The sequence below is a fragment of the Poecile atricapillus genome, chromosome 1, assembly GCF_030490865.1.
Source record: "Poecile atricapillus isolate bPoeAtr1 chromosome 1, bPoeAtr1.hap1, whole genome shotgun sequence".
Classification (NCBI taxonomy): Eukaryota; Metazoa; Chordata; class Aves; order Passeriformes; family Paridae; genus Poecile; species Poecile atricapillus.
The window spans coordinates 90773127-90800764 of NC_081249.1; the positions used below are offsets into that span (position 1 = coordinate 90773127).

The 27638-nt window shown below is 52.1% G+C and overlaps 1 protein-coding gene across 3 annotated transcripts; it reads left to right on the forward strand.

Moving 5' to 3' along the window:
- The first annotated feature begins 1837 nt into the window (after window positions 1-1837).
- Window positions 1838-26935, forward strand: GPR156 (G protein-coupled receptor 156). 3 transcript variants are annotated; one of them, XM_058856019.1, is made up of 12 exons: window positions 1838-1970; window positions 9273-9387; window positions 10478-10623; window positions 10732-10876; window positions 13503-13639; window positions 15803-15938; window positions 16797-16907; window positions 17925-18050; window positions 18494-18589; window positions 21347-21583; window positions 23739-23897; window positions 24452-26935. In XM_058856019.1, the coding sequence occupies exons 4-12, from the start codon at window positions 10772-10774 to the stop codon at window positions 25634-25636; spliced, it is 2292 nt and encodes a 763-aa protein (XP_058712002.1). In that variant the 5' UTR covers window positions 1838-1970; window positions 9273-9387; window positions 10478-10623; window positions 10732-10771; the 3' UTR covers window positions 25637-26935. The 3 variants fall into 3 exon arrangements, with proteins under 3 accessions (XP_058712002.1, XP_058711994.1, XP_058712011.1); XM_058856011.1 differs by lacking the exon at window positions 1838-1970 and adding an exon at window positions 2358-2427; XM_058856028.1 differs by lacking the exon at window positions 1838-1970 and adding an exon at window positions 2358-2427 and having other exon boundaries at window positions 10735-10876.
- The last annotated feature ends 703 nt before the right edge of the window (window positions 26936-27638 follow it).

Genomic DNA, 27638 nt, shown 5'->3' on the forward strand with positions numbered 1-27638 from the left:
CACTCTGCTGCTGGGCTCGTTATTTTGTGGCATGGATTGGTACATTCCCAGATGAGAGTTACTGACCGCGCTTTAAGCACAGGCCTTGTCCCTGCAGAGTTTGTAACACAACTCACCTTAACTGTGGGCTTTCTGCCCTCACTTGTGCCTTTCCAGACCTCCATTCCTTCCTCCTCAGCAGCACAAATCCTTCTTTGGTGCATACCTGTAGTGCAGCAGGCACTTTCCTGCCTCCAGACAAAACACCCAGGCATTTTTCCTGGACTCCCCTATATCCTGGCTGCAACTTCATGTTCTCTGAACAATGTTCTCACATGCCAAGTGACACCCAGAAGGATGTCCCAGCTCTTGTAGGGCTGCAGAGCTCACTGGGATGAGGTTACGGTCCCACAATGCATATCCACGTGTCTGTAGCAGTTGCCAAGGAACTGCCCATACCCCCCAGAGCTCTGATTATTTATTTTTTTTGAGAGCAAAACCCAGGAGCAAAACTGAAGCACGCACAAAGCGGCCATTTCTCATTATCACAGTTTACAAAGTGCTTAGTAATAAGCATGAGTCAGTGGGGCAACAGGAGCGCTCTCTGCTAGCTTTGGGAGGAACCAGAAATAACTTCTGTTCTCTCCTGTTCCCATGTGAACAGTCAGGGTCTCACTCCTCTCCCCTCACTTCCTGCCGAGAGATGTTTCTACTTACGGTCCTGGTTTTATGGAGGCGGAGACCAGAGTGTTAAGTTCAGTCTAAGAGCCTGTGTGTTTTAAAAGTGATCAATTCCAGAAATACTGCAATATGGGGACCTTCATTACAGCCACTGTGAGCTGCAGATAATCAGCACCTCTGCAAATTGGAGGGCTGCTTTCAGTGCCAAAATTCAGAGTTAATCCATGGGTCTCCATCTTTTAAATCGTTAGACTTTGGTCTCCCAAGGCTTTCCAAGAGGCTTTTCCATTCTCCTTTGTACATGGCAGTAACAAGGCTCTTACCCCTTTCACCTGCTCTGGATGTGACCCTTGGCCCCACTGAGCCTTCACTGCCCAGGCTAGAAAACACTTTCTGGAGGGTGGTGTTGGACACCCTGGACAACGTATGTGCCTCTGTTTCACGTCAGAGGAGGATGGAGAAGGGAGTGGAGGGGTCCCACAGCAGCTTCTCTGGGACATCAGTCAAATCTAGTAAAGGGGAGTGAGAGCTGCTGCCAGAACCAGAGGCTGCAAACTGGATGCTTTTACCAGGCTTGGGAAGTAACAGATCACCATTTGTTTCCAAAAGTGTTGTGCAAACCTCTCCACTCCCATTCAGACCACAGCTGCCCTGGTCCATGGCTCTGCAGGTCTGGGAATGGATAGGAGTGAAAAATTAGTGCTGTTCATGCCAAGGCCTAGCAGAGCTGGGTAAATGAGGTAAACAGAATGGTGTAAAGTGAGAAAACCTGCACAGCCTTACACCTGTCTGCAAACAACACTTTCCAGCAGCACCTGGCACTTTGCTGCAGGCTGGGAGAGAAACTACAGTGCTGGAGCAGAACTTTTGGCTTTCAGATCTGGGGAAAAATCCCAATAAAATGGAGTGGATGTCTTGAGGGGAGAGAGCACGAAGCTGATAAGAGTGAGCTGCAGGACCGTGGGAGGCAAGACAGGGAAACGTCAGCACGGGGATGCTGAGAGTGACGGTGGGTCTGTCCACAAGACACCGAGCGCTGCTCACACAAACATACCTACTGCAGTAGTCACGCTGGCTACCACTAGCCATGGGGCGGCACAAGCAGGTCACGGAGCACGAGGTTGGCCGCCCTCGCGTTTACTCACCTTCTCGGGCCGGTTTTGCCACAGACGTGGGGCTTTGTGCTGCCTCAGCTGCCAGGAGCACCCGAGCGAGGCGGTCTGATCCCAGCCGGGCGCATCCCGCCGGCAGCAGCGGGATAGGGGCCGGAGACGAGCGCAGCCTCGGGAGCGCGGGGCTAGCGGGGCCAGGTCAGCCGGGGGGCAGTGCCGGGGGTCCCGCTCTCCCGGTTCCGGGGGCGTTCTGGGGAGGGCTCGATTCTGCTCTTGTCTGGAGGAGGCGCCGGCGTGAAACGGGGTCCAGCCCTGCCGGGACAGCTCGGGCCCCCGGGCTTTTTCCCGCTGCCGAGAAGTTTTGTCCCGGGTCAGGCGGGAGCGGGGTCGGCGCCCCGGCGGGAGGAGGGCGGCTGCCCGGGCCCCTCCCGCCGCCCGCCCCCGCCGGGCCGCGCCGGGCCGGGCGGAGCCGGGGCGCTGAGGGGCGGCCGCAGCCGGGGCGCTGAGGGGCGGCCGCAGCCGGGGCGCTGAGGGGCGGCCGCCGGCGCCGAGCTCCGCGTCCCGCGGCGGCTACGGGGCTGCTCCCGCCCCGCTCTGCCCCGCTCCCGCAGGTTTCCGCAGGTTGGCACCCTGGCTCCGGGTGCCGTCCCCGCAGGTGGGTCGGGGGCTCCGCCGGGCGCGGTGTGGGGAGAGAGGGGCCGGCAGCCGTGGTTGGGGCTGCGAGCGGGATGGCTGAGACGAGGGCGCCTAGGTTAAAGCTCCCGAGTTGCCACCCTGCCCTGGCGCTGTTCGCTGTGGTGGTTTTGCTCCCCGTGCCCCTTTCCCCACAGGCCGCGGGATGGGTTGGCAGCCCCCGGGCGCTCCCGCCTGAGGCACCGAGCCGTGCTCCGGGCGCGCTTTTGGGGGATGCAGAGCGCCTCGTTCGCCCTTCGCTGGCTTGGCTGTGCCCGGAGTGCACCCCTGAGCTCGATACGGGGCGAGCTTGGGCCGGGGTTTTGCAGCTCTCCAGAAAACATCGTCCCGAAGGTTCCGAGCAGCCCCGGAAGGCGCCCGTGGAAGCGGGAGCCTGCCGGCACCTGGTGATGGGAAAGGGCTGCCTGGCAGGATGCAAAGATGTGAAGCTGCAGCGCTAGGTCAGTTTATGCTAACCAAACTGCTGTTACCTGGGCGAGCCCTGAGCCTTTGGGAGTTAAAAACGGGGAGGAGAAAAGTTGCAACCAACTCCACAGTGCAGCAACCTGTTGGGTGGAGAGGGAGAGAGAAGGGACCCCTGAGCCCTGGATTCAGTGCTGCTTAGGGGTGAGACCCCCCCCAGGAAACACTTCAGGACCCATCTGCTTTGCTTCTCCTTGGCTGCCAGAGTTGAGCATGACACAGCTCCCAGGGACTCGGTCACCTCTCAGGGAGGGTTGGCTCGTGGACCCAGAGCTGGATTTTCCGCTGCCCCACAGGTGCTCTGCATCCTCAGAGGGGCAGGGAGGAGGCCAAGGGAACCAGATCCCAGGTAACCGGGAGCTGCCAGTGTTGAGTTGCAGCTGGCATTTCTAATGCGGCCTTGGCGCAGCTGCCACATCCCCTCACCCACCTGGTGCTGGGCACTGCGCACTCCACTCGTACTGCGGAGCCTTTGCTGACACCGCTTACGAGTAGCGCTTTCCACACGGGTTTGGTTGTGCCTCCAGTTTTGGAGCTGCCCCTCTCCACCCCTGAGCAAGCCTCACCGCTGTCCGCAGGGAGCCAGGCTGGCAGACCTCGTGGAAACCTTGATGTGGCCCTGCCCCTTGGTGGGGAGGCTTGTTTTGCCCAACAAAGAGCCTGAGAAGCCTGAGCAGGGCAGCGCTGGGTGCAGTTTGGCAGCCTGTGGTACCCGGGAGGGGAGCCAGAGGAGCCGTGGACATCTCTGGCTTTCAGAGCCTTAAGTCAAATCTGTCTCCTAGGGGAAAATATTCCCTGCTGCTTGGTCATCGGGGGTAAGGTGAAAGAGCTGTAGTGCTCTGTTTTCCTGCCTCTTTAAGGACTAAACGTGTCACTTGATTTCCAAAATCCTGCCAAATTTGAAAGAAAAAAAGCTAAATAGAGAAAAAACTTGCTGACCTTGTTAGGGCTAGAAGCTGTCCCTATGCTTGGGTCTGTGTGGCTTTGCAGCCTGGCCATCCTAGCCCTGTTTGTGAAAACACAGGTGTGCTGGTGCTGTGAGGGCTGTGAGGGGATGGTGTCTGATTGCATGAAGGAGCAGCTGAAGCTTTTGCCAGCTTTGGAAAGGGAGAACTCTTGAAGGCATATGCTTAATGTGAAGCATAACTTTATGGAAATACTCCTTCTGAGGTCTCTTCCTCCTCTGCATTTGATAGCTCAGCAGCGAACAGCTTCAGTGGGGGTGAGCTTCTGCTTTTAATTAAGTCATACACACCTCAACCACAAGGTAGATCTCCCTTGTAAATCAAAATTCTAAATAATCAGGCTTTTTTACCTCTCATTCGTGGTGGGTCTCTAAAGATGGGACAGAAAGACAGTAAAAAATCACAAGCTACATCTTCCTATAAGGCTGTTTAGCATGTTCCTGTTTGTTAGGCTGGTGCTAACACCTGGAAGGCAGAGGGAGCTTATGGAAGGAAGGGATGTTGGAGCCTCCAGCAGTGGTGCTTGGGGCTGAGCTGTGCCTCAGAGCAGCATATTGGGGCATGTGCCCAAAGGAGAAAGTAGCAGCATTTGATGGGAATGGCCTGGGAAAAAGGCAGCTTTCTGAGGCAGGTCATGCATGTGGATGGATGGGAGCAGGTATAAGGCAACAAGAGGCACCAGGAATGGGCACAGAGCCCTGAGACCTGGTAATGCTGCACCAGTCACAGTGCCTTGAAGCAGCGTCCTGGTGGAAAAGTGCAAGTGTCATACAGCCACAGTGGAGTCCTGCAGACTCCTGTCCTGTGACAAGGTGCCAGCCTCTCTGGGGCAGGGATGTGGGTGTGATCCCTGGCAGGGATTCAGGATTGACCAGCCTGGCAGATGGGGGGAACAACTTGTGGTTTGCCTGCAGCAACTATTTGCAGGGCAAACTGTGAAGCAGATGCTTGGGGATATTTGCACACCTCCAACATTTCTTCTCCTTGGCTGTGCCTGGCAGTGTGGCAGGCAGGAACTGCCTTTCTGTGGCCATGGGGCATGGTGGCCACACAGTTTGGCCCTGTAGCCAGCTCTCACCACTTCTGCTTCTTTGTAGTGAAGGTGCAGTGCAGCATGAAATTGGCTGTGTGTTTCTGGAGAGGCGGCCTGTAACATCTCACTTTCACACCATCTGCCACATGCCCAGCACTTGGGATGGAGACCTTCCTGACCCAGGCTTGGGAACAAGCAGAGGTTGTCCCATGGAGGCAGAACAACACCTACAGGTGTGGTCTCCCACTAATAAATGAAATAATTGATGAAGTTGTTACAGAGTAATGACAACCCAGGATTTTTCCCGAAGTGGTGAAAAGCCTCTGCGTGTCCTTCCTGTCCATGCAGCACAGCTGCTGGAGCATCATGCACCCCAGCCCCCAGCTGTGGGCAGAGGCTTGGGCATGGGAAGGGCATGGCAGCAGCACTGCTCCTTCTCAGAATGGTGCTTGGGTCTGTCCTCTGCCTGTTTCTGGGGGAGGCAGCCGTGCCCTCCTTGGCCCCAAGTGGTGGGGCTGCTGTTTCACAGCAGAGATCCCACTGCTTCCCTCACTGGCTGCAGGAAGGTGAGCTTCCACCTGGGGGTACCATGGTGTCACTAAATTTCTGGCTGTTTCCTGCTGTCGCTTGGCTCTGTGTGAAGAGCCTGCCAGGCCACCCGGCCAAGCAGGGATGAGCTCAGCACGAGGGGCGGTGGGCTCCCAGCCATTTTGAGGAGGCAGAAACCTGGAGGTTTCTGCTCATTTCATTCACATGCTGCTCAGCAGCTGCTGCAGCTGGACACGAGGGAGGGCTCAGATCTTTGAGTGGCACGAAGTTGCTCCTTGGCAGCTCCAAGGATTTGGTTTACCCCCCCATCAGCTCTGGTCATATTGGCCTCATCTGTGGCATGCTCCCTATGCCTCTTGGTATTCCCTCCTAATTTTCCTTCCTTTGAGCATCTCCAATCTCTTTTGTCTCTGTTTCTCACATGCCTATCATTGTATAGCAATTATGGTTAGAGAGTTAAAAGCCTTATCAGCTCCTTAGTGGGGGAAGTGTGAGTCAGCTCATTGCAGGACTGTGTGGTGGTTCAAAATAAGTAATGTGGGGTTTTGTTTTTTTTTTTTTGCATGGGGGTTTCTTTAATTCAAAATGTAAACCATGGAACTGAAAAAAGCCATGTGGGTATTCAACCTGCAGTTCTAAAGTTAAATAGTCTAGAGGCAGAGCTAAATGTGCCAGCCTCATGCCATCCTCCACGTAGCTGACGGAGCTACAGTGGACAGACAAGCAGTAAGATCAGCATTCAGAAATTACTGCCTTTGTGATATTGGGACATGCTTTTCAAAATGGTAGGAGGCTTGAAAATCACACCTAGCTTCAGCCAAATTTTCAGGTTTCAGTCACACAGCGTGCTCCCCATGCATGCAGAATCAGAAGCACCTTGTCCTGCACCTCCCTCCTTTGTGTGCAGTGGGTCCTGCAGCTCCTGGTGGTTATCCTCACTGAGCTTGCTGTCGGTGAGGTATGAAGATATCAGGGGCCTGGAAGTGGCTTTGGAAATCCCAGTGACAGGAGCAGAATGAAGCAGGAGCACAGGGCATTCCCTGAGAAGAAGGGTGACAACTTTGTAGCTCCCCAGTGTTCCTGGAGATTGAGCCTTTGAAACCTAGGTTTTAGGATGATGTGATAAGCAGGGTTTCTTGGTTTTCTTTCTTTTTCCTTTTGTGTTTGTAGGAGAAAGCATGAAAATGTCAGTGTGGAAGTTTTAAATACAAATTAAAAATAATCTTCATATATGCTGTGTGTTTTAACTCACAGTTTTAAAGTAGCTTCATTGCAGGGGGTGTTGCAGTAAGTCTGGCTTGTGACTTTTTTGATCGCCTTGGGGATGGCAATATTGCAGGTTTCTCAGGCCAGACAAGAAGGGATCTTGTTGGACAAGAAAAGCAGAAGGAAAAAGCAGGAGCCTGTCTCGGAAGCAACAGATTTCTGAATTGCAAAACCCCATTCCACGGTGTTCGTGTTGGCGGAACAGTTATCCGGATGATTTCCCACTGTCAGTGTGCAGCCCGGTGTCCTGTCAGCCGAGGCTGCTCCGCACCAGCAGAGCTCCATCTCCCACCAGGACTGGCAGTAGGAGCACAGAGTCATCGTGGGTGAGCCAAGGTCTCCTGCTCCCCTCCTGAGGCAGCAGGAATGGCTCTGCCCTTTGCGCATTGCTCCTTCTCCCCAATTGCTCTTCTCTACCTCTGGCCACACAGCCACCATCCCAAAAGGTCTTCTCAGCAGATGTTTCTCCAGATGTGCTCCTTAGAGAGGTGTGCATGTACACTTTCTCTGTCAAGGCTGGTGTGACCAGACAGGATTGCAGAGCTCATGAAGACTGGCACATTTCTGAATGCAATTGTTCTGTTGTCTGTGATTTGGCATCTTCTGTTTTCCACCTTTTGATTCACCGAGCAGTGATGTCACCCTTGGGAAGAAGCCTCTCTTTCAACACTACATCAAAATGAACCTGGTGGGGTGAAAAGTTCATTCTGCGCGCTGTGGGTCTATACATGCTGTGCCAATTTTTCAGCTTCTTTAAAGGTTTCTTTTCCCTCTGTGTTTTTTTCCAAAAGAAATGTTTTGAAAGGGAAGAAGAAACTTTGAGAGAGTCAAGATGTGCATTGAGATGACATCAACTGCAACTATTTTGAGGGCTATTTATGCATTAGTCTGCAGTTATTCAGCATTGTTAGATATTGGACTCTGGATCTTCCAGGTATTTTCCGGCCTTAGTGATTCTATGATTCTGTATCTGTCCCTGGAAGTGTTCAGCAGACATGTAGATGCCATGCATAAGGACATGGTTTAGTGGAGGGGTTGGCAGTGTTGGGTTAATTGTTGGACTTGATGATCTAGGAACTCTTTTCCAAACTAAATGATTTTATGCTAAGTATTCCTGGGTCTCAACAGATCTAAGGAAACAGGTTTTCCAGGCCTGGAGATCAACCATTGAGGTGACAACAAATTGCTTTTATCCAAATACTGTTTCTAGCAGTCAGTGCTTCCCTTTTATCTTAGAAGATGATGGTGCTAATATTTTTCACGTGGTCCAGTCACTTGTTTCCTATTGAGTTTTGTCTTTGTGGATCATGTCTGTGTACAAGCCGGTGTTCCTCTGTGGCCAAATACTCTTCACCATGTCCCAAACAGGCAGCAGGTGCAAGGCCACAGAGACCGAGGGCAGCAAGGGGAAAGCAAGGCAAGCAGAGCTGTTGGGTCCTTCCAACCCAAGCTGTTCTGTGATTCTGCTCTGCAAGTCATCCATGGGAACTGGTTGGCATTTTGGTCTTAAAAACACCCCCAAAAAACCATACCCCACAAGTCTCTGTTCTCAACAGATCCTTCTGTTTTAAGGATGTGGGGTTTTACCTGTGTTGTTGCCTGTCCTGACAAACATTACCTAGCCTCACCCTGAAGGTCAGTGACCCCCCCAAAGTGCTGGTCCCCCTTGGATCCTCTCCAGCCTACAGAGAAGCATTCCTGCCAGCTCTCACAGGAGGCAGGAGCTGGGCTGGAAATGCCTGTTGCCTTTCAGCGACAACTGCACTGGTGCTTGCTTTGTTGCATACTAATGAACACTAATTGGCCTTGGCTTGTTATCAGCATGGTGTGGGAGCCGTTTGCAGAATGCAGGGGTGGGGGTTGGGGAGACCCCAAGGGGCTTCTGCCCTTCTCGGAGTGGCCTCCTGGGTGGATGAGGGCTGAATTCCTTGTGGTAGCACCTCCATTTGTGAGCCACAGGAAGGCTGTGCCTGCTGGCCTCATGCCCACCTTGGTAGTGGTCCACCTGCCAGGTGTGTTCCCCCTCTGACATGGCAGAAGGTTACAAGGAATTATAGGGGTTTTTGTCTTTAAACCCACCTAGGGGCATGGGGAGGAGCTGAGCCCCTTGGAGGCTGGGCAGTGCTCACCTTCAGATCTTGCCAGCATCAAAGGTTCAGTGCCCCTCTCCTACCCCCATCCCCACCCAGTCCCTCCACACTGTCCATCGGTCTCTGAATTGTTCAGCTGGAGCCTGTCTCCTCCTTTCCATTGCATTTCCAGCATTGTAGCAATCCTGGCATTCACTGCAGCGGCTGGATATCTCCTGCAGCCATGGCTCTTTTCCAGTCACTGAGCCTGAGCTATGGAGGGCATACGAACTCCCAGAGGATGATCCTGCTGGAGTGGGGAAACACCACCATGGTTTGCTACAAGCTAGAGGGAAGGAGGCTTGATGGAGTTGGGTGGTGTCAGCACTCTTGAAAAACACGTCTTTACACACCATGTGTGTAAAATCTTCAGTCTGGCTGAAGTGTGATACTGTGTTTGTAGGACAGAGCGAGCTGATCTCACGCTGGGTGAAGTTCTGGCAGGGGCAGGACGGTGCCCGGACCTGCAGTACATGAAGGCTTCTGCCAGCGGGAGAGCTGGGGTTATTGCTTCAGAGGTGGGTCTGCTAATTTTGGACAAGTAGCCTTCTTTCTTTGATGTGCTCGGGCTGGGACTTGTAAGCAACTACTCTAAAGCTGAAAAATCAGTGTACACTCGAGCTGAGAACAACACCTGTAGCTTTTCTGTCATTTGAATCCCAATTGTGCCCTGTGATGAACATCAAGTTTCAGACTAGGTCCCAGCGACTGTGCTTCTTTTTAATTTACTCTTTCTTTGCTCACATAATGACAGGAGTTTTTCCAAAGAAAGGACTTGGAAGCAGAGGGCATCAAAGTGTCAGGAGCAGTGACAGGGAGGGATGGAGCACCAGTCAGGCACAGGGGATGCTCAGCCAGGGAGCAGCCCCGAGGAGCACGATAGGGATAATTTTTTCCTCCCACCTGTTGTTAGGAGCAAATAGGGAGCGAGCTATTGCGCCTCCTCCCCAGCTGCTAACGACGGGAGACTTGCTTATGGTCGTGCACTGGAAGCTAATTAAACCTGGTGACAATGGTAATTGAGTAAGGATGCTTGAGGATAAGTATGACCTCATGTCTAAAATGGTAATGAGGCCTATTAAAATCCACACCAAAAGGAGAAATGAAAGGGGGAACAGAGGCAAAGGTGGTGCAAAAGGAGCAGGACCAGGCAGGGACAATACCTGGCAGCCAGAGCACTGGGAGGGAGGGAGAGCATGGAGATGCCAGGCTTCTAAATCTCCTTAATAAACAGCCGGCTCTTCAGGTAGCAACATCGGGCCGAGTCAGCCAAAACACTGGGTTCAAGCACCTTCCCCCTCTTCTTGCACCAGGCCTGGGTGTAGGTCCTGTTAAGTGATGGCAACATGTGTTGCTGTTCGTTGTTGTCTTCACTGGCTGTTTCTTTGCTGGAAGAAAGGGATGTTCCATGAAACCAGCAGTCACTTCTGGCACAAGGAGGGTACTTCCAAAATGACCCTGAAATTGCTCCAGTGCAGGACAATGTATTGGCAAAGGAAAGATGCAGGGGTTCAGGGTGCCATGCCTAGCACAGCACCTCATTTCAGCTCCCAGATGGGATATAGGGGCTGGGGGCCACTGTGACCCTCCACAGGTGCTGTTTTGCAGGGTGGTGTAGCAGTGCTGGGGATGCCACCGTGCTCCATGGGAGGCCAGGTCCCGAGCTGACTCCCCTCGCTGCAGAGGACACCCCGAGGGACACTGGTAGGGGGTACTCCCTGTCCTGGCTCTGGATGTGCATCACATCAGTTTGGGTAAGCTCAGCCCCGGGCTGCCCTCAGACCCTGCCCTGCTGACAGGGAGGATGCGGTGTGTGCCAGAGGTTTCTTCTCACTGGAGGAGACCAACGCTCATCCTTCCAGCAGGGCAAAGGTACGGCTGGATGACGGCTGAGGATGTGCTATGGAGCCGGGATTCAACTGCTCTGAGCTCTGCGACGGCAGCTCCAGTTTTGGCAGCCAGGAGCAGCAGCAGCGGGCACTGCAGGAGCTCTGCACTGTGACAGTGGTATGTATGGGTGCAGCGGGGTGTGTAGATGCAGGGGAGTGTGCTGGGGTACGAGGTTTGCTCTGCAGAGGTAGATTTGGGGGAGGGAAGATGAGGGGGTTGCAGCTGTCAAGCAGTCCCAGTCTAGCTGAAGGCAGTACACTGTCACTGACCTGGTTGGACCCCAAGACATGCCCAGTCTAGGTGACACCCAGCAGTTATCCAGGTGGAGAGAAAGCATCCATGACAGCCAAGTCATGTCAAGCAGCCTTGCCACTTGTCAGCCAGCTGCTCAGGATTGTTCTGAGATGGCCCCATCTGCCCTTGACCTTTCCTGTCCCCTGTAACTTCAAAGTGCTTTTCAAATATGAGTAGAGCAGGATTTAATTAAAAGTCATCATCTGTAATAAATGGTACCTTCCCCCCTCCACCAGTAAGGCGGTAGAAATGACGCTGGGATGCACTCAATTGCAGCTGGCACCACGTGAGGCTGCTGGACGGAGCGGCGAGGCTTGGCCCACTCGGCTCTCCCTCACGTCCTGCACGACCATGGGCCTTTAATTAAAAGACTGTAAGCTGCTTGGCTCCTCTGGCTCTGGCAGCCGGCTTACAATTAATATTCCCCCTGCCAGGACCAGGATTTACTCCGCTCAGCAGCCAGCAAAGCGCTCCATCAAGTAGCATCAACATCCAGGGAAACAGCAGTCAGGTGGGAGGGTGTGTGGGAGAGAAAAAGTGGAGATCATAGGGGTGTTTCTGATCCCTGGGTGGTTGCTGGGAATAGGGTGCAGTAATACTTTTGACAGTAGCCAGATGTGAAAAGATTTTGTTGGTGGGTGCACCTGAGAGTGAAGTGCAGAAGCCCCAGAATGCTGAGTTTGCCCTGCTCACCTCAGTGGCTGAAGCCAGGTGTTACCCTTGGGCTCAAGCAGGTAGGACACAGAAATAGAATGTCTGGATCAAGATATCCTTACATCCTTACAGCCTTGTAGCAGCCCTGTCAGCTCCAGGAAAGGGGGAGGATGGGCCTGATCTGTGCTGAATGATGGGGTTTTTACACAGAGAGTCCTGGTGTAAGTGGGGACTGACCTGGCTGACCATCTCTACCATCTGGTGTGGTTTTCATTTCCCAGAGAGGCAAAAGATTCCCCAGGGAATAGCAAGAGGGAAGAGGAGGTGGGAAGCAGTTTTCAGGAGGGAGATGAGTATCCCCCCAGGGATCCCTCCACACTGCTGCAAAGTGAGGCTGAGATGTGCACGCAGCTGTATCCCAGCAGCAGCAGCTCTCAGCTGGATGTCTCTCCCAGGCAGGGGTTTGCCTTTCCCAGTTGCCCTGTGACCAGCGTGGCACCAGCATGTGAGCTGCCAGGAGCCTGCAGATCAGCTGTGCTCGTGTGGCAGTGACACGTTTTTGTTTCAAGAATTATGTGGTGGCTTTAATTCTGCAAGCTGTGCGTTGTTCTTGCTCGCCCAGAGGAGATGAAGCCTGGCTGGGGAAGAGGGACATGAGGCATTGGCTCTAAACAAATACCTTTCTTCTGCCTGAAGATTTATTTCTAGCAAGGTTGGAAGCAGCTCAGACCTTGAAGTAAAAATTGGCAGTTTGGGGCAGTGTCAACTGTCAGGAAAAACAGTCTTCTGCAATAGAAATTGGATGCAGGAATATCTGAGAAAGAGTCAGCACCAGAGAAGTTAGTGAGGAGGTGTGTGATCCCAGCTCAAACCCCATTTTTCTCCCTCCCCCCTTAAAGGGGATGTGCCAGCACTTTTATTAAAGTGATGCTTTTTTCAAGGAAAAAAAAAAAAAGTTGGTAACCCACACATGCACACCCTGTTAAAAATGCTGGAGCATTTTAGATCAGCAGCGGAAGTAGGTTTCTTATTTCGCGTAGGATCATTTTATCCGTTTTATGTTAATAAGGAGATAGCAGAGAATATTTTTAAATGGAGATTTAAACCCATAGGGTGGTTTGTGTGTAAGGAGAGAGGTGCCTCCATCATTCCCACTTTGGGAGTGTCCCTCAGAAGCCAGTTCTCAGCTGATGTGTGCCTGGGACCAAGTTAGTTTCCAGCCAGCTGGGAGACGGGTGGATTCCCGCTCGGTGTGTCACCACCTCTGAAAAACGCTGTCACACTCCCTTTGCTGTGCTCCTGCACTGACTGGCAGCTCTGCTGCTGGCTCCAGTCACGTCCACCAGTGGATCAGTTGTCTGCTGCGGGGAGGGGTAAGGGTGAGAGCCAGGAAGTATCTAGAGAAGCATGATACCAACTGGGGCCCCATGGGGCCTTTCTTCAAAGATTCTTTTCCAGAAGACAGTGGGGAACTGTTGTCTGTGTTCCTGTGTCCCAGAGGCAGGGCTGCCTGAGGTTTGTGAATCACTTCGTTATGGATTTGGCTAGTTGGCCATAAGAAGAGAGCTCTTGGACTGCCGTGTTCTCCTGAGCACTCAGCAAGTGACAGAGCACACATCCTGTCCCCATACATCTCAGCGGCCCTACCTGCATTACTTGGTCTGGTGTCTTACTGGGATCTGTAGTTTCTGGCTGAGCAGGATAACTGTGGGAGTGATCATGCTGGAGTAGGGACCTCCTTTGCTGACAGTCCTAGCAATGTCCTCTTCTTCCTTATCCCTTTTGCCTCCCACAGACATCTTTTGACCGCAGTGTGAAGAGCTCCCCATCCTTCTCTGCTGGGCTCCTGGGAGTTGTGTGGACATTCCTGACTGGAGGAGTCCTGCTAGCACTCTTCTTTCTCATCTTCACAATTCGCTTCAGGAAAAACAGGTAAGGGCATCCCTCTTCTCTTGGGAGTTTTTCCCTGAGCTGGAGTAATGGAGTCAGGCTCCTTCAGGACCAAGCTCTGAGTTGATCAGCTAAGGATCAGGAGGGTGTAAGCCTGAATAAGCAGGACAGGGCAAGCAAGGGTAGTGCCAGGGATGTTGCAGCTTTTTCCATCACACAGAGATTTGATCACTGCTGGAGACAGTCCTGTTCGGACTGCTCCTTTCCTTCTTAAGGCATGGAGCTGTAGACAGGATGAAAGGAAATGGCCTCAGGAAATGGCATCAGGGGAGGTTCAGGTTGGGAACCAGGAATAATTTTTTCACTGTAAAGGTTGTCAAGAATTGGAACAGGCTGCCCAGGGAAGTGGTAGAGTAACCATTTCTGGAAGTGTTCAAGACTGGCACTTAGTGCTGTGTGCTTAGTTCTTATGGTGGTGTTTGGTTGAAGGTTGCACTTGATAGTCTTTGAGGTCTTTTCCAAACTTAATGATTGTGTGACTCTATGGGTGCCCTCTGGCACAGACAGTGATGCATGGTCTCATCCTGGAGGTGCTACTCAATAAAATCATCAACAGGAGTGGGGAAAAAGAGAGCTCATTTCTGCTCCACATGCTTGAGAGCATTGCTCTGAGCAGCACAGCTCCATAGCAAGGTCATCATACTTCCCACTGTGTGCCATGTCCTTCCTGCTGTTGGGCCACTCATACTTTGAAGATATTGATAACCCTTTTTGTTCTTGGTGATTGCTCGTATTGCTGGGGAACGTGATCTCCATTGGTGAGAGAAGCTGTAGAAGCGTAGACTTTTTTTGGTGCTGTTCAGTCTGTACAGAGGAGATTAAAAGTCCTGCTCCCCTGAAGGCAGCATAAATCCAGCAGAAGGCTCAGCAGTTCCTCATAGCTCAACGTGTCTCAGCTAGTCCTGAGCCTTCCTCAGCAATTCTGGATGTCTCTGCTTCCTCTACCACCTTCTCTGCCCCATTGGTCCCTTGGTATCTCAGCTGCTTCCTCCTCCAGGGATACATCCCTCTCCCAGGCTTCACCTGGCAAGGCCTTTGCTCTCAATGTGCCATTGTTTCACAGAGGTGTGCATCTGAGTGCAGCCTGGACTGATGTTGTTTGACTTCTCTGGTGGCTTTAAGGAATTTAATGCTCCTGACGACCACTGTGCAGTCGGGAGGGTCCTGCCCATAAGGGCTTGTGTTGAGGGCCCTGTGCCTGCTGTGCTGCAGCAGCTGCATGACCTGCATCCCAACTGCTTCCCAGTCTGAAGCGCTTTATTTACTGAGTGGTGCTGGCCACTTGAATTGATGTTCTCAGAACGTGCTGTAATGAATGTGTGTTATTTATTTGCTCTGCTGTAAATAAATACTGGTCTGCCTCCTGAAGCTGGCAGGGCAGAGGAGACCTTTCTCAGCTGCAACTGAGAGCATGAGCTGGTGAATATCTTTCTCCAAGGGCTGAGACATGGTGAGGAAGGAGAGAGACAGGTTGAACCCCAGGCTTTGTGACTGCAAGACAGCAAGCCAGGAAGGAGCTCAAGGAGAGAGAAAAGTAATGACTTGGCAGCAGGTCAGAAGGGCAGAGCTATTGGGCGGGATAGCAGGAGGTACAGCTTTCACTCGATGGGCTTTCTGGGGAAGGGTGACAGGCCATGAGAGATCAGTGGGTTGATTCTCCCATCCCTGAATACAGTTACAGGATTATGAGTGATGAGGTGAAATTACAGAGGGGAGACTGTAACCTGAACGTTGCTGGCAGCTTCCTGAAGTTGAGACTGTGCTGAGTGTGGAGGTATCTCCTCAGAGGAAGGAGCAGTGGGACAGGGATGTTCCTGGGGGCACACGTAGCTCTTGTACCCAAAGCTTACTGCTGGGGACAGTCACCCTGGGCTGTGTTGGTGTGGTTTTCCACCTGTGCCCCTCTGCAGCAGAAGTGTTGGCATAGGGCTAAATGAATGCTTGAAGGATTGTGAAGCACTCCAGCAGGAAAGGGGAGAGGATGGGACCATAGAGTAGTGGCTGAATTTTGGAGCAGGCTGGGGGTGGACAGTGTGTCAGCATCCCGTGTGACCGTCATCATCCCTGTAAGGGGACCTCACCCCTGTGCTGCCAGGTCATGGTGCTCAGTAACTGTCACCAAATTCCCTGCTTTGTTTCCTGAAGGATTGTGAAGATGTCCAGCCCCAATCTCAACATTGTGACCCTGCTGGGCAGTGGCTTGACTTACACAAGTGCTTACCTCTTTGGGATTCAGGAGCAGAGCCTGCCATCTGGAGACTCAATGGAAAAGCTTATTCAGGTGAGTGGGGTTTTTGCTGGGATGGGCACCTTGATACATGTACAGGCCTGTTAGTATGTGCTCTCTCCCAGCCAGCTGTCACCTGTACGTGCTCTGTCCCAGCCACAGGCTGTCACCACCACGTTGCTCAACTGGGCTGTGGCTTTCACATACGCAAATGGCAACCAGACACTTTCTGTCTGAATGGCCTTCGCTGTTTTGCAAACCACATCTGCACCGAGGAAGGGATTCGAGGCAGGTCCCCCGGGGGACAGGTCCCACAGGCAGGCTGCTGGGCCTGTAGAAATGCAGCAGGCAGAGGGGAGCACAAAGGGAGATGGGATCCTCCACACAGCCACCACTGCCTGACACAGCGCACGTGTTTTTTTGGCTGCAGAGCAGATCTTCATTAAAATGCTCACCTGTGTAATGAGCCCCCATGTCCTGGCCTGGGGCAGCCACCCTGCCAGACTGAGCATGCATCCATGTGGGGGAGTGGGACATGGGACAGTGCACACCCTGCATCCTGCTCAGCCACTGGGCTGAGGATAATTAACGGAGATGCCAGCAAGTGATTTATGGGTGCTGGGACTTTCTGTGCCCCTGCTGCTCACAAGCTGCCTGTCTCTCCCTGCCTGTCCTTCCAATGAGAGTGTCTAGGGATGGGGAGGAAAAGGTAGGCAGCAGGCATGCCTACAGAGGAGTACTTGCCTTTGAATTTATTTCATCCTGTGGTCAGCTTTCTTGTATCTGATATCCACCTCCAGAAGTCAGAAGAGTGTAGACATGTCCCCAGCCATCCTTACTGCAGCCCAGGCCGGAAGGGTGTGTGGTGTCCCTGTGAGCCCCTTTCAGCCCCCTTGCTCTGACCCCTGGCAGGTGAGGCTGTGCCTGCTGTGTGTGGGGACCTCCCTGGTGTTCGGTCCTGTCCTGGGGAAGAGCTGGCGGCTCTACAAGGTGTTCACCCAGCGGGTGCCGGACAAGCGGGTGGTGAGTAACCAGCATCTGAGGTGGGAAGGGAGGCTTTCCATGGGGGGAAAACACCAGCAAGTCACAGACCAGTGTGGGATAGCAGATAAAAATGGCATATGACAGGGATGGATGCCACAATCACAGGCCTGGTTTCACACCTGGCTGGGCATGGTGTTTATGGCCATTTATTCCTGCACAATGAGGCTGGAGATTTCCCACTCTACAGGCAACTGGGTGCCCTGCCAGGCTGCCTCTTCCCCAGTGGAGTCCCAGCCCCATCACTGAGAAATGCTCTCATTTTACATTGGCCACATGCCTTCATTACTCTACACACCAGTGTTTGTATTCAGGTCTGCGCTGATTGTTTTTGTGGGATGAAAGTAAACCAGGTGTCCTCAAAAGCATCTGATGTGGGGCCATTCCCAGATGGATCCCATCTGCTCTTGAAGGCAGGAAGGGAGCGCTGGGCACTCCTCTGCAGCACTTAAGGACGGGGATTCAGCACCTGGGAGGGAAATGGAAAATTTGTGCACAAAAAGGTGCACTTAAAACTTTCAGTGGTCACTTTCAGCAGTGAAAAAAGTAGGTCTCAGATGAAAGATGGGACAAGAGGGTTTGCAGGGGAACTGGGGACCAGCAAGGACTTCTGTTTCACACTGGGGTCTGTGTTAAACTGGCAAAATTATGATCCTACCAGGTGTTTATCTCCACCCTTTTTGTCTCTGCATGTGATATGGTCATAAGGGATGACAGTTGTGGAAGAACTGTTTTCTCTCATAGCATTTACCTACTATCCACACCATCAGGCAGGGTTTATACCTGGTCTCAAGACAGGTCTCTTGGTATAGGTCTCCAAGAATTTGGGAGTTGAAGACAGAGATCTTGTGGCCAACTCAAATGTAGGTGAAATGTAGGGTGAAGTACTAGGATGGACATGTCACTTGAAAGAAACCACAGAAAGGGACCCAAGAGGGATGAAGGTCATTGGTGCCCATTTGTTCCCCATAGTAACTTTCACGTCTTGTGTGTTTGCAGATTATCAAAGACCTGCAATTGCTGGCGATGGTGGCAGCATTGGTGCTGGCAGACACTGTCTTGCTCTTGACATGGGTGTTCTCTGACCCAGTCCAGTGCTTCCGAAGCCTCAGCGTCTCACTGCGGGTAAAAGGATGAGGAGGGCCAGTGCAGGGTTTTGCTATGTCCTATCTGAACTCCGTGGACAGAGTTGGTGGGGGGCTGGGCAATTTGAGGTGGTCTTTGAGAAACAACAGAAAGAAAAATGAGGTAGAAAACCTTCTGGGCACACTGGATTTGGTTTATGTTTGGTCTATTACAGAGGCCAGAGTCCACTGCAAAATTTCCAGGTGTGTGGAGATCACTTGCATGACACAGGAGGGCTCCAAGGCATCTGCTTTAGAGAAATCTTAAACCAACCCTGTTGGCAGCAGGAGGCCAGAATCTTCTCACTTGAAGCTTCTGCCCCTAAGAGCACCAGCTTTGACCTCTCCTTTCAGAAATTTACAGAAGAGACCAGCTTAGGTGCATCTTGCCGTTGGTCTGTGCCAGGCTGCAGCCTTCACTTCTGCCTTTCCCTTGCCTTGTAGGCGACAGAGAAAGGCATGACGTGCTCCGTGAGCCGGGTACAGTCCTGCGCGTCTCTCTATTCAGATCTCTGGCTCATTCTCATTTTAGGGTTTAAGGTAAGTAACCTCTTGACTGTTTCTTGCATTGTATGTCACCTTCTCCCTGTCTTTCAGTCTAAACTGTTTCACAGCATTTGTGATTTCACTGCCCTCTCAAGCTGCATGCCCATTGCAGATCCCAGCTACTCCTGTTCATTGCGTAAACCCTCCTATTTCCAGCCCTTCCCATCTTGGGAAGGGTGAAAGCTCTGCTAGCTGCTTTCTCCTTGCCTCACCATCTCCTTTATGTACACTATGCACATACAGTCAGTCTCTCTTGATCTCTCCCAGCAACCCCCTGAGCTTCATCCATCTCACTCCTTGAAACTCACACCTTGCTGTTCTTTATGTCACACTCATTCCCTAAAGACTCCAGTGAAAGGCCACTGCCAAGGCACACCAGGTGGCTCTGCCCTGAGTCCTGTGACTTCAAACCAAGGCGGTGCTGATGACAAGTGCTTGGTCCCCACCTTTACAGGATGCTTATCAGGTTAATTATACCTCTGAGGTGCACTTTCACTGGTGAATCTCTGCACATGGCCAGTCTTTTTCCAGCAGTGTTAGTTATACTGATGTAACTATGTTGGTATAATTACCACTGCAATTATCTGTGGTCTCATGTGTCTCTGGTGTGGCAGAGGCTGGACACATTTCAGAAAGCTGATGTTGATGAAGCTTCTGAGATCACAGCCTTTTTTTGGGAATGGCTTAATCTCTGTGTGCAGCACAGGCAGCTCCTTTGTGATTCACTGTAATGTTATACTCACTGACCATCTACCCAGAATCATAGGAAAAAGAGCAGAAAGGGACCTCAACACAGACAAGTCCTTCTACATTTAATTTCAAAGACATTAATCTAGAGTGTCCTTAAAAGTCCTTTGGTGTTAGGGAATGGTGTTAGGCATTACCTGGGCTTTAAGTGCTGTGTCTTCACCTCTGATTTTGTTTGCAGTTTGTGTTAGGGTTTAGAGAGGTAATGTCTCTGCTTGCAGCCTTTACAAAATCCTTTTGGAAATAAAACATCCCCATTATCAGTTTCAGGTAATCTTTTTAATGTTGCATTGAATCTGGCCCTGTTCCTTCCTACTTATTGGGGTCATAGAGTACTTCCTTGGTGGTTTCTCTGGAGTTAGTCTGGATTTACACTAATGTGAGAGTAGGCTTTATCTCTGCGTACATAGCACTTCTTAGCATCCACAGTATTAATGTGCTCAGCCCTTTGGGAAGACACTCGGTGTATTATCCTGGTTTTACTGGCACAGAGCAATGAACAGAAATGACTTGCCAAGGACATGCCTGGAATTAGGAGCAAAGTCCTCTGCTCAAGTTTAAAACAAACAAACAAACAAGCCACTTATTCCTGTGCTTACTGAGAGTCCTAGTTTATGAGATGGCAGCGCTGTTGTTTGTGTCCCAGATAGACTGTATGAATTTAAATGGGACTTTGGTACTGGTTTTTTCCTGCTTAGGGATTAGAGGTTGGCTTGCCTTTGGGCTGTTTTGAGGTGCCCCATGGTGGACACAATTATGTTCCAGTGAAGATTCTACAAAGCAGGGTCAGGTGCCAGCCCAGTTCCCAGCAAAGCAGGTTTCACTCTTACAACCACACCTTGAGACTTTGTACTGCTCTGAAATTGGGAGTCTCATCAGAAATCTGGACATAAACCTCTCTTGTCTGTGTCCCTCCAGACCTTAACCCTGGCAGTGGCCATCCCAGTCATCAAACAGCCACAGCACAGAGGGGTTCAGAAGGGTCTAAAAAACATCTGCATCTCATGCCACAAAGCACTTCTTGAGACCCAAAAAACAATGACTCTTAGTAAAAGGCTGACACTTACTGAGTAGCACAAGAATAATGTAGGTCATATTCCCTGTATTCCAGGTCCTTGCAAGAGCTGGGACTTTGTTAGATGGTATTTCCAAATGATCCTGATGGCAGACCATGCTCAGCTCTATGGAGGCAGGCAAAAAATACTTGATGTTTCCTGCTAGTGTCACCTAGGGAAGGAGTGGCTTATCCTGCTGGATAGTTTTATCCTGAGCATACTAGAAAAGCGCGTGTATGAGACCCTTGAGGAGCAAGGTGGTGAGACAGCCTGCTCTGCTCAGGGGGAGGGAGAGCCTCTGTGTACAGAGCACTTCTGTAGTGCCCTTCCCTGCTGCTGGCGTCAGGAAACAGCAAAGGGAAGGGAAAAGAATTGCACCTGGTAGTTTCCTGAATTATTGCTATTTAAAGAGGCACCAAGTACATCCTCTTCCCTCTGGTCTAAACTTCCATTTCTCCTTGCTTTCCTCTTTGAATTCCTTCTGTATATTTTTCCTGCTCCTTCAGAGGTATGCTGTTGCTCCTTTATGGCGCCCACTGCTGCATCCCTGCAGGGACCTCTGCCTCCTGTCTGCCTGCCTTTGCTTCTCCTGCTCCAGGCTGCCCAAGGGGCGGTTTTCACAATTTCTCCCAGCCATCCCCTGCTCTGTGGCAGCACCTGCTGACCTTTGACTCCTGGCTCTTCACACCCTTTGGTTGGGACCACCTGTGCCCACCAGTGGCCTCACTCCTGCCCTGTGTCCCCAGCCCTGCTCCTGGCCTGCAGCAGTGTGCTGGGTGTTCGCCGCAGCATCACCACCGCATGCTCCAGGTCTGCATTATAGATCAAAGAGCATTAATTAGGATTGCGCTGAGTGTATCTGAGCTCACCGGGCTTGGTGCGAGGTGGGGGTTGACACCATCAGGCTGTAATTTTCCACACTCTGGAAACCTCTTTTTTCTGCTTCCAGAGTATCCTCCTGCTATATGGGACCTACTTGGCCGGTCTGACCGACAATGTCAGCTCCTCACCAGTCAACCAGTCCTTGACACTCATCGTCGGGGTCAACCTCGTTTTCCTGGCTGCTGGCACCATCTGCTTAGTTCACCGTTTCTTCCATACTTGGCACAATTTGCTATTTGGTTTTACCTCTGGAGGCATCTTTGTGTGTACAACCACGATCAACTGCTTCATCTTTGTGCCACAGGTATGCTGCCACCTCTGTCCTGTCACTTGGCTGGAATCGGGCACATTTTCCGAGTTTAACAACATCAGCCATGGGTGTCAATGCACTCACTTTCCTGCTTTTTTCCCCCAAATGTTTGGACTCACCTGCACAGCTCGTTCTCCAAGCCCCACCCCACCCCACCCTGGTGGTTCTGCTTCCCCAAGCAAGTTCCCTGAGTCTCAAAGAATCACGGAATTGTTTGTATTGGAAGGGACCTAAAGATCATTTAGTTCCAACACCCTTGCTGTGGGCAGGGAAGCTTCCACCAGACCAGGTTGCTTGAAGTGCTGTTCAGCCTGCCCTTAAACATTTTCAGGGATTGGGCCATACACAACTTCCCTGGGAAAGCCTGTTCCAAGGTCTCACCACTCTTGCAGTGAAGAATTTCTTCCTTATGTCTAATCTAAACCTACCCTCTTTCAGTTTAAAATCATTCTGCTTTGTCCTATCACTATGTCCTTGTAAAATGTCCATCTCCAGCTTTCTTGTCCCTTGTCCCCTTTATGTCCTGGAAAGTCTCCAAGGAGTGCAGCACTGCTGCTCAGAAACCCTCCTGCAGGAGCGTGCCACAGGTGACAGCCACACAGCACACATGAGATGAGGCAGCCACCGGCCTCCTGCTCCATGCAGGTGCTGGGATGTGTCCTTTGTGCAGTTGTCCATTCCTCTTACCTCACATGGCCACTCACACCAGGAGCTTCTGCCACTGGTAGGGATGGAGCTGGGCACAGACCATCCAGATAGCCCAGCCACTCTCAGAGACTTCTTTGCTGTTGGTGGTCCCCAGGGGAGGCTGTCCTCCTCTGCACTTTTGGAGAAGGAAGCTGAGCTTTGCCACAGGCGAGGAGGAGGAGGTGGAGGTGTTTAAAGGAAGCCTTTTGTGGTTAGGTGAGGCGCTTCTGCTTCCTGTGTCCTCCAGGAGCAGCCTGGTGTGCCTGGCCATCACGTTAGTGGGAATAATGCTCCCATTGTTAGAGGGAGAGGAAACAGTTATTTACTTAATTGAATGTTTGGAGGGATGTTTGGGCTCAAGGACGTGAGGTGAGAAAGGGAGGAAGAGGTGAAGCTGACGAAAGCACATCTGTGCAAGGGAGGGCTCAGGGGATCTCAGCAATGTATATAAATATCGATGGGGGAGCAAGGCTCTTCTCAGTGGTATCCACTGACAGGACAGGGGACAATGGGCACAAACTGAAACACAGGAAATTCTATTTAAACATAAGGAAATGGCTGGAGTTTTTTTGGCTGAAGTTGTAAAGCATTGCAGCAGAATGCCCAGAGAGGTTGTGGAGTCTCCATCCTTGGAGATACTCAAGGCCCAGCTGGACAAAGTTGTGAGCAGGTTGCTCCATCTGACATTGCTTGAGCAATGAGTTGGGATGATTTCCAGAGATCCCTTCCTGTCTCAGTTGAGACAGTGTAACTGCAGAGCCCCAGACCCTTAGATGAGCAGCCTTTGGGAGCAGGGATCCAAACCTCCTCTGGTGAGCATCAGGCCTGCTGGCCATGTTCTGCCAAGCTTCAGGTCTCTAGGACTGAGGGTGGAGAAGCTGATGAGCTGTACTTGTATTCTGCCTGCACCATTCTTCTGTGGGAGCCTGGGGCCCTTGAACATTTTATTTAACTTGGATATTTTAATTCATTACCTTGTTTTTCCTAATGGGCTTGCTTTTCTGTGGCTCATCTGAGATCGATAAACAGCTGGAGCTGGGCTGCACAAAAGCTTCTAGGCAGACACTAGATGAGAAAAGAGATACTAAACATTGCTGGTTTTCAGCTTGTCACCAGTGATTCAGGGATAAGGGGGCATGCATGGCACTGTCTTTGTCAGGGAGTGGGGAGAAGAGGGAGGGAGGGGGCGTTTACAGTGTGCTCAGCAGTCTCAGTGCAGCCAGGCACTGACGCTCTCCTGCATTAAAAGCTGGAGCCTGGGTAGGGCTCAGATGGGTGGGAGGCTCCAAGTGACACTGCAGCCCCTCGCCCAGCCATCTCTAGCTGGCTGTCTCAGCTCCCCGGTCACACCCTGCCTTTGTCTCCCCCTCTCCATCCCTTTGTCTCCTCCGCGCTTAAGCTGTGTCTGCCTCCCGCTGTGTCGGCTGGGGCTCTGTGGATAACACCCTCTTCTACTCCCCAGCTCAAGCAGTGGAAAGCCTTTGAAGAAGAAAGCCAAACCATGAGCTACATGGCAAAATATTTCACCAGCCCGAGCAGGAGCTGCCGCTCAATGTACAGCGAGGAGCAACTCTACCAGCTCATAGGGGAGAAAAACTCTATGAAGCGGTTGCTCACCGAGGTACGGGGCTCTGCCGGCCCCCCTCCTCCAGCTTCTCTCCTTCCCTTTTGTGGGCTGAAGGCTTTGCAGGGTGGGAAGCCCTTCTTTACACCCCTGTCCACACTGGTGATCCCTCACCAGCCTCTTCCTTCCTGAGGGAAAGAGCTGCTTTGTTTTGTTGCACTCCAAAGCACCACAATTTAGGCATAATTTGGAGGGCTTAAAAAAATTCTGTAGGGAGGAGTGCAAGAGAGCTTGGTTCCCACAGCCTTGTCAAACATGGTTAATTTAGAGGGGAGATGCTCTGTCTCAGAAGAGCCCCCAGCCTCCTGCTCCCTCACCTGCACTGCATGGGCAGGAGCACCCCAGCCTGAAGAGCTGCCCGCCCAGTGAGCCCCTTCCCACACACACGTCTGGGGGGCTGCAGGGGAGGCTGAGGTCACACATGCTGCCGGTGTGGCTCTTGCCAGGCAGAGAGGGGCGATTTGTTTTCTGGCAGTGCCTGCTTCCAAATTGGCAGTGTTTTCCTGCTCTCTGCCCGCCCCACACTTGACAGGCTTATTTGTTTGACACAGAAAAACGCCGTGATTGAAAGCCTGCAGGAGCAAGTGAGCAGCGCCAAGGAGAAGCTGATGAGGCTGATGTCTGCGGAGAGTGGCTGCGAGCCCCATGCGCTGCCAGCAGCTCCCTGCACCTGGAGCTCAGAGCAGCCTGGGGATGCACCAGGGGACTGCTGCCCCCTGGATACAGAGAGGGATGGGTGGCAGCTGCCCTGCTTGCTGAGTACATCGCCTCTTGGCAGCAATGCTCAGACCCTCCAGAAGCCTGAAACCCAGGAGCCTGTTCACTCTCAGGTGCTGCTTTTTAATACAGGGGACAGCACTGAACATGGCCTGAGAGATGTCCAGGAGTGTGGGACACCTGCAGTGCAGGGGCAGCCTCCGGAGCAGCTGCCAGGCCAGGACAACTCAGCTGGTGTAGCCTGGGAGTCGTCCCCCAAAGTCAGCTATGTAAACAGCGAGAAGCTGTGGGAAATCTTGCAAGAGTTAAGCCTAGATGGCAAAAACTACAGCCCAGCCTTATCTGCAGGACCTCTGCTTGGCAACCGGGGCACCTCAGGCAAGCAGGGAGAAACACAGGTGGGCCAGGAGGGCTACCCAGGCATCCAGACACCCCTCAGCCCCTACCTGGCAAGGCATCGTCAGAGGATCCCATTACCCCCTGCCTCCACACGCTTCCCCGGACACGTATCACCTCGTGCCAGCAGCAGGGTGAAGGAGGTGGGCAGCTGGGGCCGTGGGGAGTCAGCCCATAACTCCCTGGGAAAGGGAGGGGAGATGGCTGGCAGAAGGCTCCCTTACCCCCCAGCACCATCCCCTCCAGCCATCCCAAGGGAGGCCAGCCTCCAGCCAGAGGAGTGGCTGGGATGGTCCGAGTCCCAGGGTGCTTCATCGTGCATCGCGCAGGAGCAGCGGCGGTGGCAGGGCACCCCGAGGGGACCCGCTGAGCCCTCCCTGCGCTCACTGTACTATTACCCAGACTCTGACTCCAGCAGCAGCAGCAGCTCTGAGGAGATGTTTCATGGCTGCCACCGACCCTGCTGCGAGGTTTGCTTCCAGAGCCCACGTGGCTCCCTGGACAGCAGCAGCACGGACACGGACACAGAGCCCAGTGACTGCGAGGATCACCAGACAGAGCACCACGGTGGGCCCCAGCCTGTGGTGAATTTCAAAGACGATCTGAAACCCACTTTTGTGTGACTGGAAGCACCCCTACCCCAAAAGCAAGTGCCCTTCTCCCCTGAAACACTGAGTGTTTTCAGCAATGCTAAAGCCCACACGTCCCTCTGGGGAATGTGCCGTGTTCTGGAATTTGGGGATTGGGAATAAACCTTGCCCCGTTCTGATTTGCAGTGTCAGCCCCATCCTGGTCAGCTGTGACTGCAGCCTGAGTTTGGCTGAGAAGGGGTTGGCAGCACTCAGGGAGGTGGTGGTGGCCTTGTCCTGGCTACTCTGTGTCCCACAGGTAACCAGCAGTTCTGTCCATCCTGGTGCCAGCAGTGGCAAAACTGGGGCTGGGGGTCTGGGAGAGCCCAAACTTCATCTCCTCAGAGAGCTTTTCCTGTGAGACCTGTGTGATTCCTACTGGCAGGGAGCAGTATCCTGCCTCAGAAACAGCCACTGCTTCCTGCACACCACTCCATATGGACCAACAGAGGCCTCCTTCCCCTGAGGCTGCTCAAGCAGAGAGAGCATCCCACTGCATCACCCCCAGCTGGGGATGGGAGACAGACGCCAGAAGCAGTTGCAGGCTGCCACTCACCTGGGGTTTGCTGCTTCCAGGCAAAGCAAGGACTTTGGAACGGGGTGTGCACAGCAAACTTTTGGGTTTCAGTGGGTTTCTTGTAGCATCCAAATGAGAAAATGGAGTCCAAAGGTCATGTCCGTGGAGGTGTCTTTGCATTTTGTGTTTTTCAGGAGCATCGTTGTAGGGTAGACTCAGGTCAGAACTGAAGGGAAAGACAAGCCAGCCATTGTAAAGGAGGATCTGAAAAGGGGTTTATTTTTTTACCTTGATTTCTGGGTCTTGTGCCCTTCTGTCCGTCTTTGTATGGATGATGTAGTCTGGAATAAGGTTTGTTTGAATTAATATGCTCTGTTTAATTTTTATCTTAGAAACACCAAGAACAGTAAATCCAGTGTGTGTGTGCCTTTTTGGGGGTATTTATCATGGCATTTGAGCTTATCGTTGCCTCCACAGGAGTTCAGGATGCTGAGACCTGATGCCCAGTGCAATATAAACCTTCTGGAGAAAAGCTTGATTAAAAGAGCAGGTGTCAGAGGAATCCCAGAGCTGGTTTTGAAGGAAGCAGTGTTAGCACTGCTCTTTCCATTACCCTTTATGATGGTGAAACCCCTCACTTCTCTTTCCCTTCACTGGTGCCACCTTTTTTTCTCCTGTTGCCTTTGCAGTTTTCCAAGTTTGCATGTAGGGCAAATCACCAAACTCAGTAACCTTATGAGGAGCAATATTCCCACAGCCCCGTTTGCTTTTAAAATGGAAACACCCCAAACAAAGTGTAATTTTATATTTATATATATATATATTTTTTTTTTTATTTATTTATTTTTTTTTTTTTTCTGACCACTTACGGCTCTGGCCTGGGAGAAACGCACTGGCTGGGAGGGTCCCCTGCCTGTGCAGGGCAAACTCGGGAGCCCGGTGGCTCCCTGCAGTGGGACTCGGGATCTCCGTCCCCATCGCCTGCCAGCCGCCTGCAGTTCTGCAGCTCTCGCAGCAGGTGTTGCTGCTGCCACGCCGGGTGTGCCGGCAAACACCGAGTACATCCCACGGCATCTACACGCTGGGACAAGGGGGGAGACAAGCACGCTCTAGGGAACCTATTAAATATGGGTCAAAACCTCTCCCCACCCCCAAAACGTGTTTAGAATAACACTTTGCTCTGGGGCTGGGAAATACTGCAGCACAGTCAAAGGAAATGATCAACCATGAACCCACCTGGAAGCAGCTGATATAAAAATTAACTTTAAAGCCACTAGTGAATGCGGAAAAACCCTCCAGAGGACTTTGAACTGAGAGTTTGTTTGGAAACTCACTGCTGAAATTTGAGGTCGTTGCTTTTCTGTGCGGAGACCAGCAGCCACCACCTGAAAACTGCATAGCCTGTGGATGCCTCTACTAAGAAGGCCCAGAGCATTGTGGTTTGTGTCCTAGTATGCCCAGCAGGACCAGGGCAGTGAT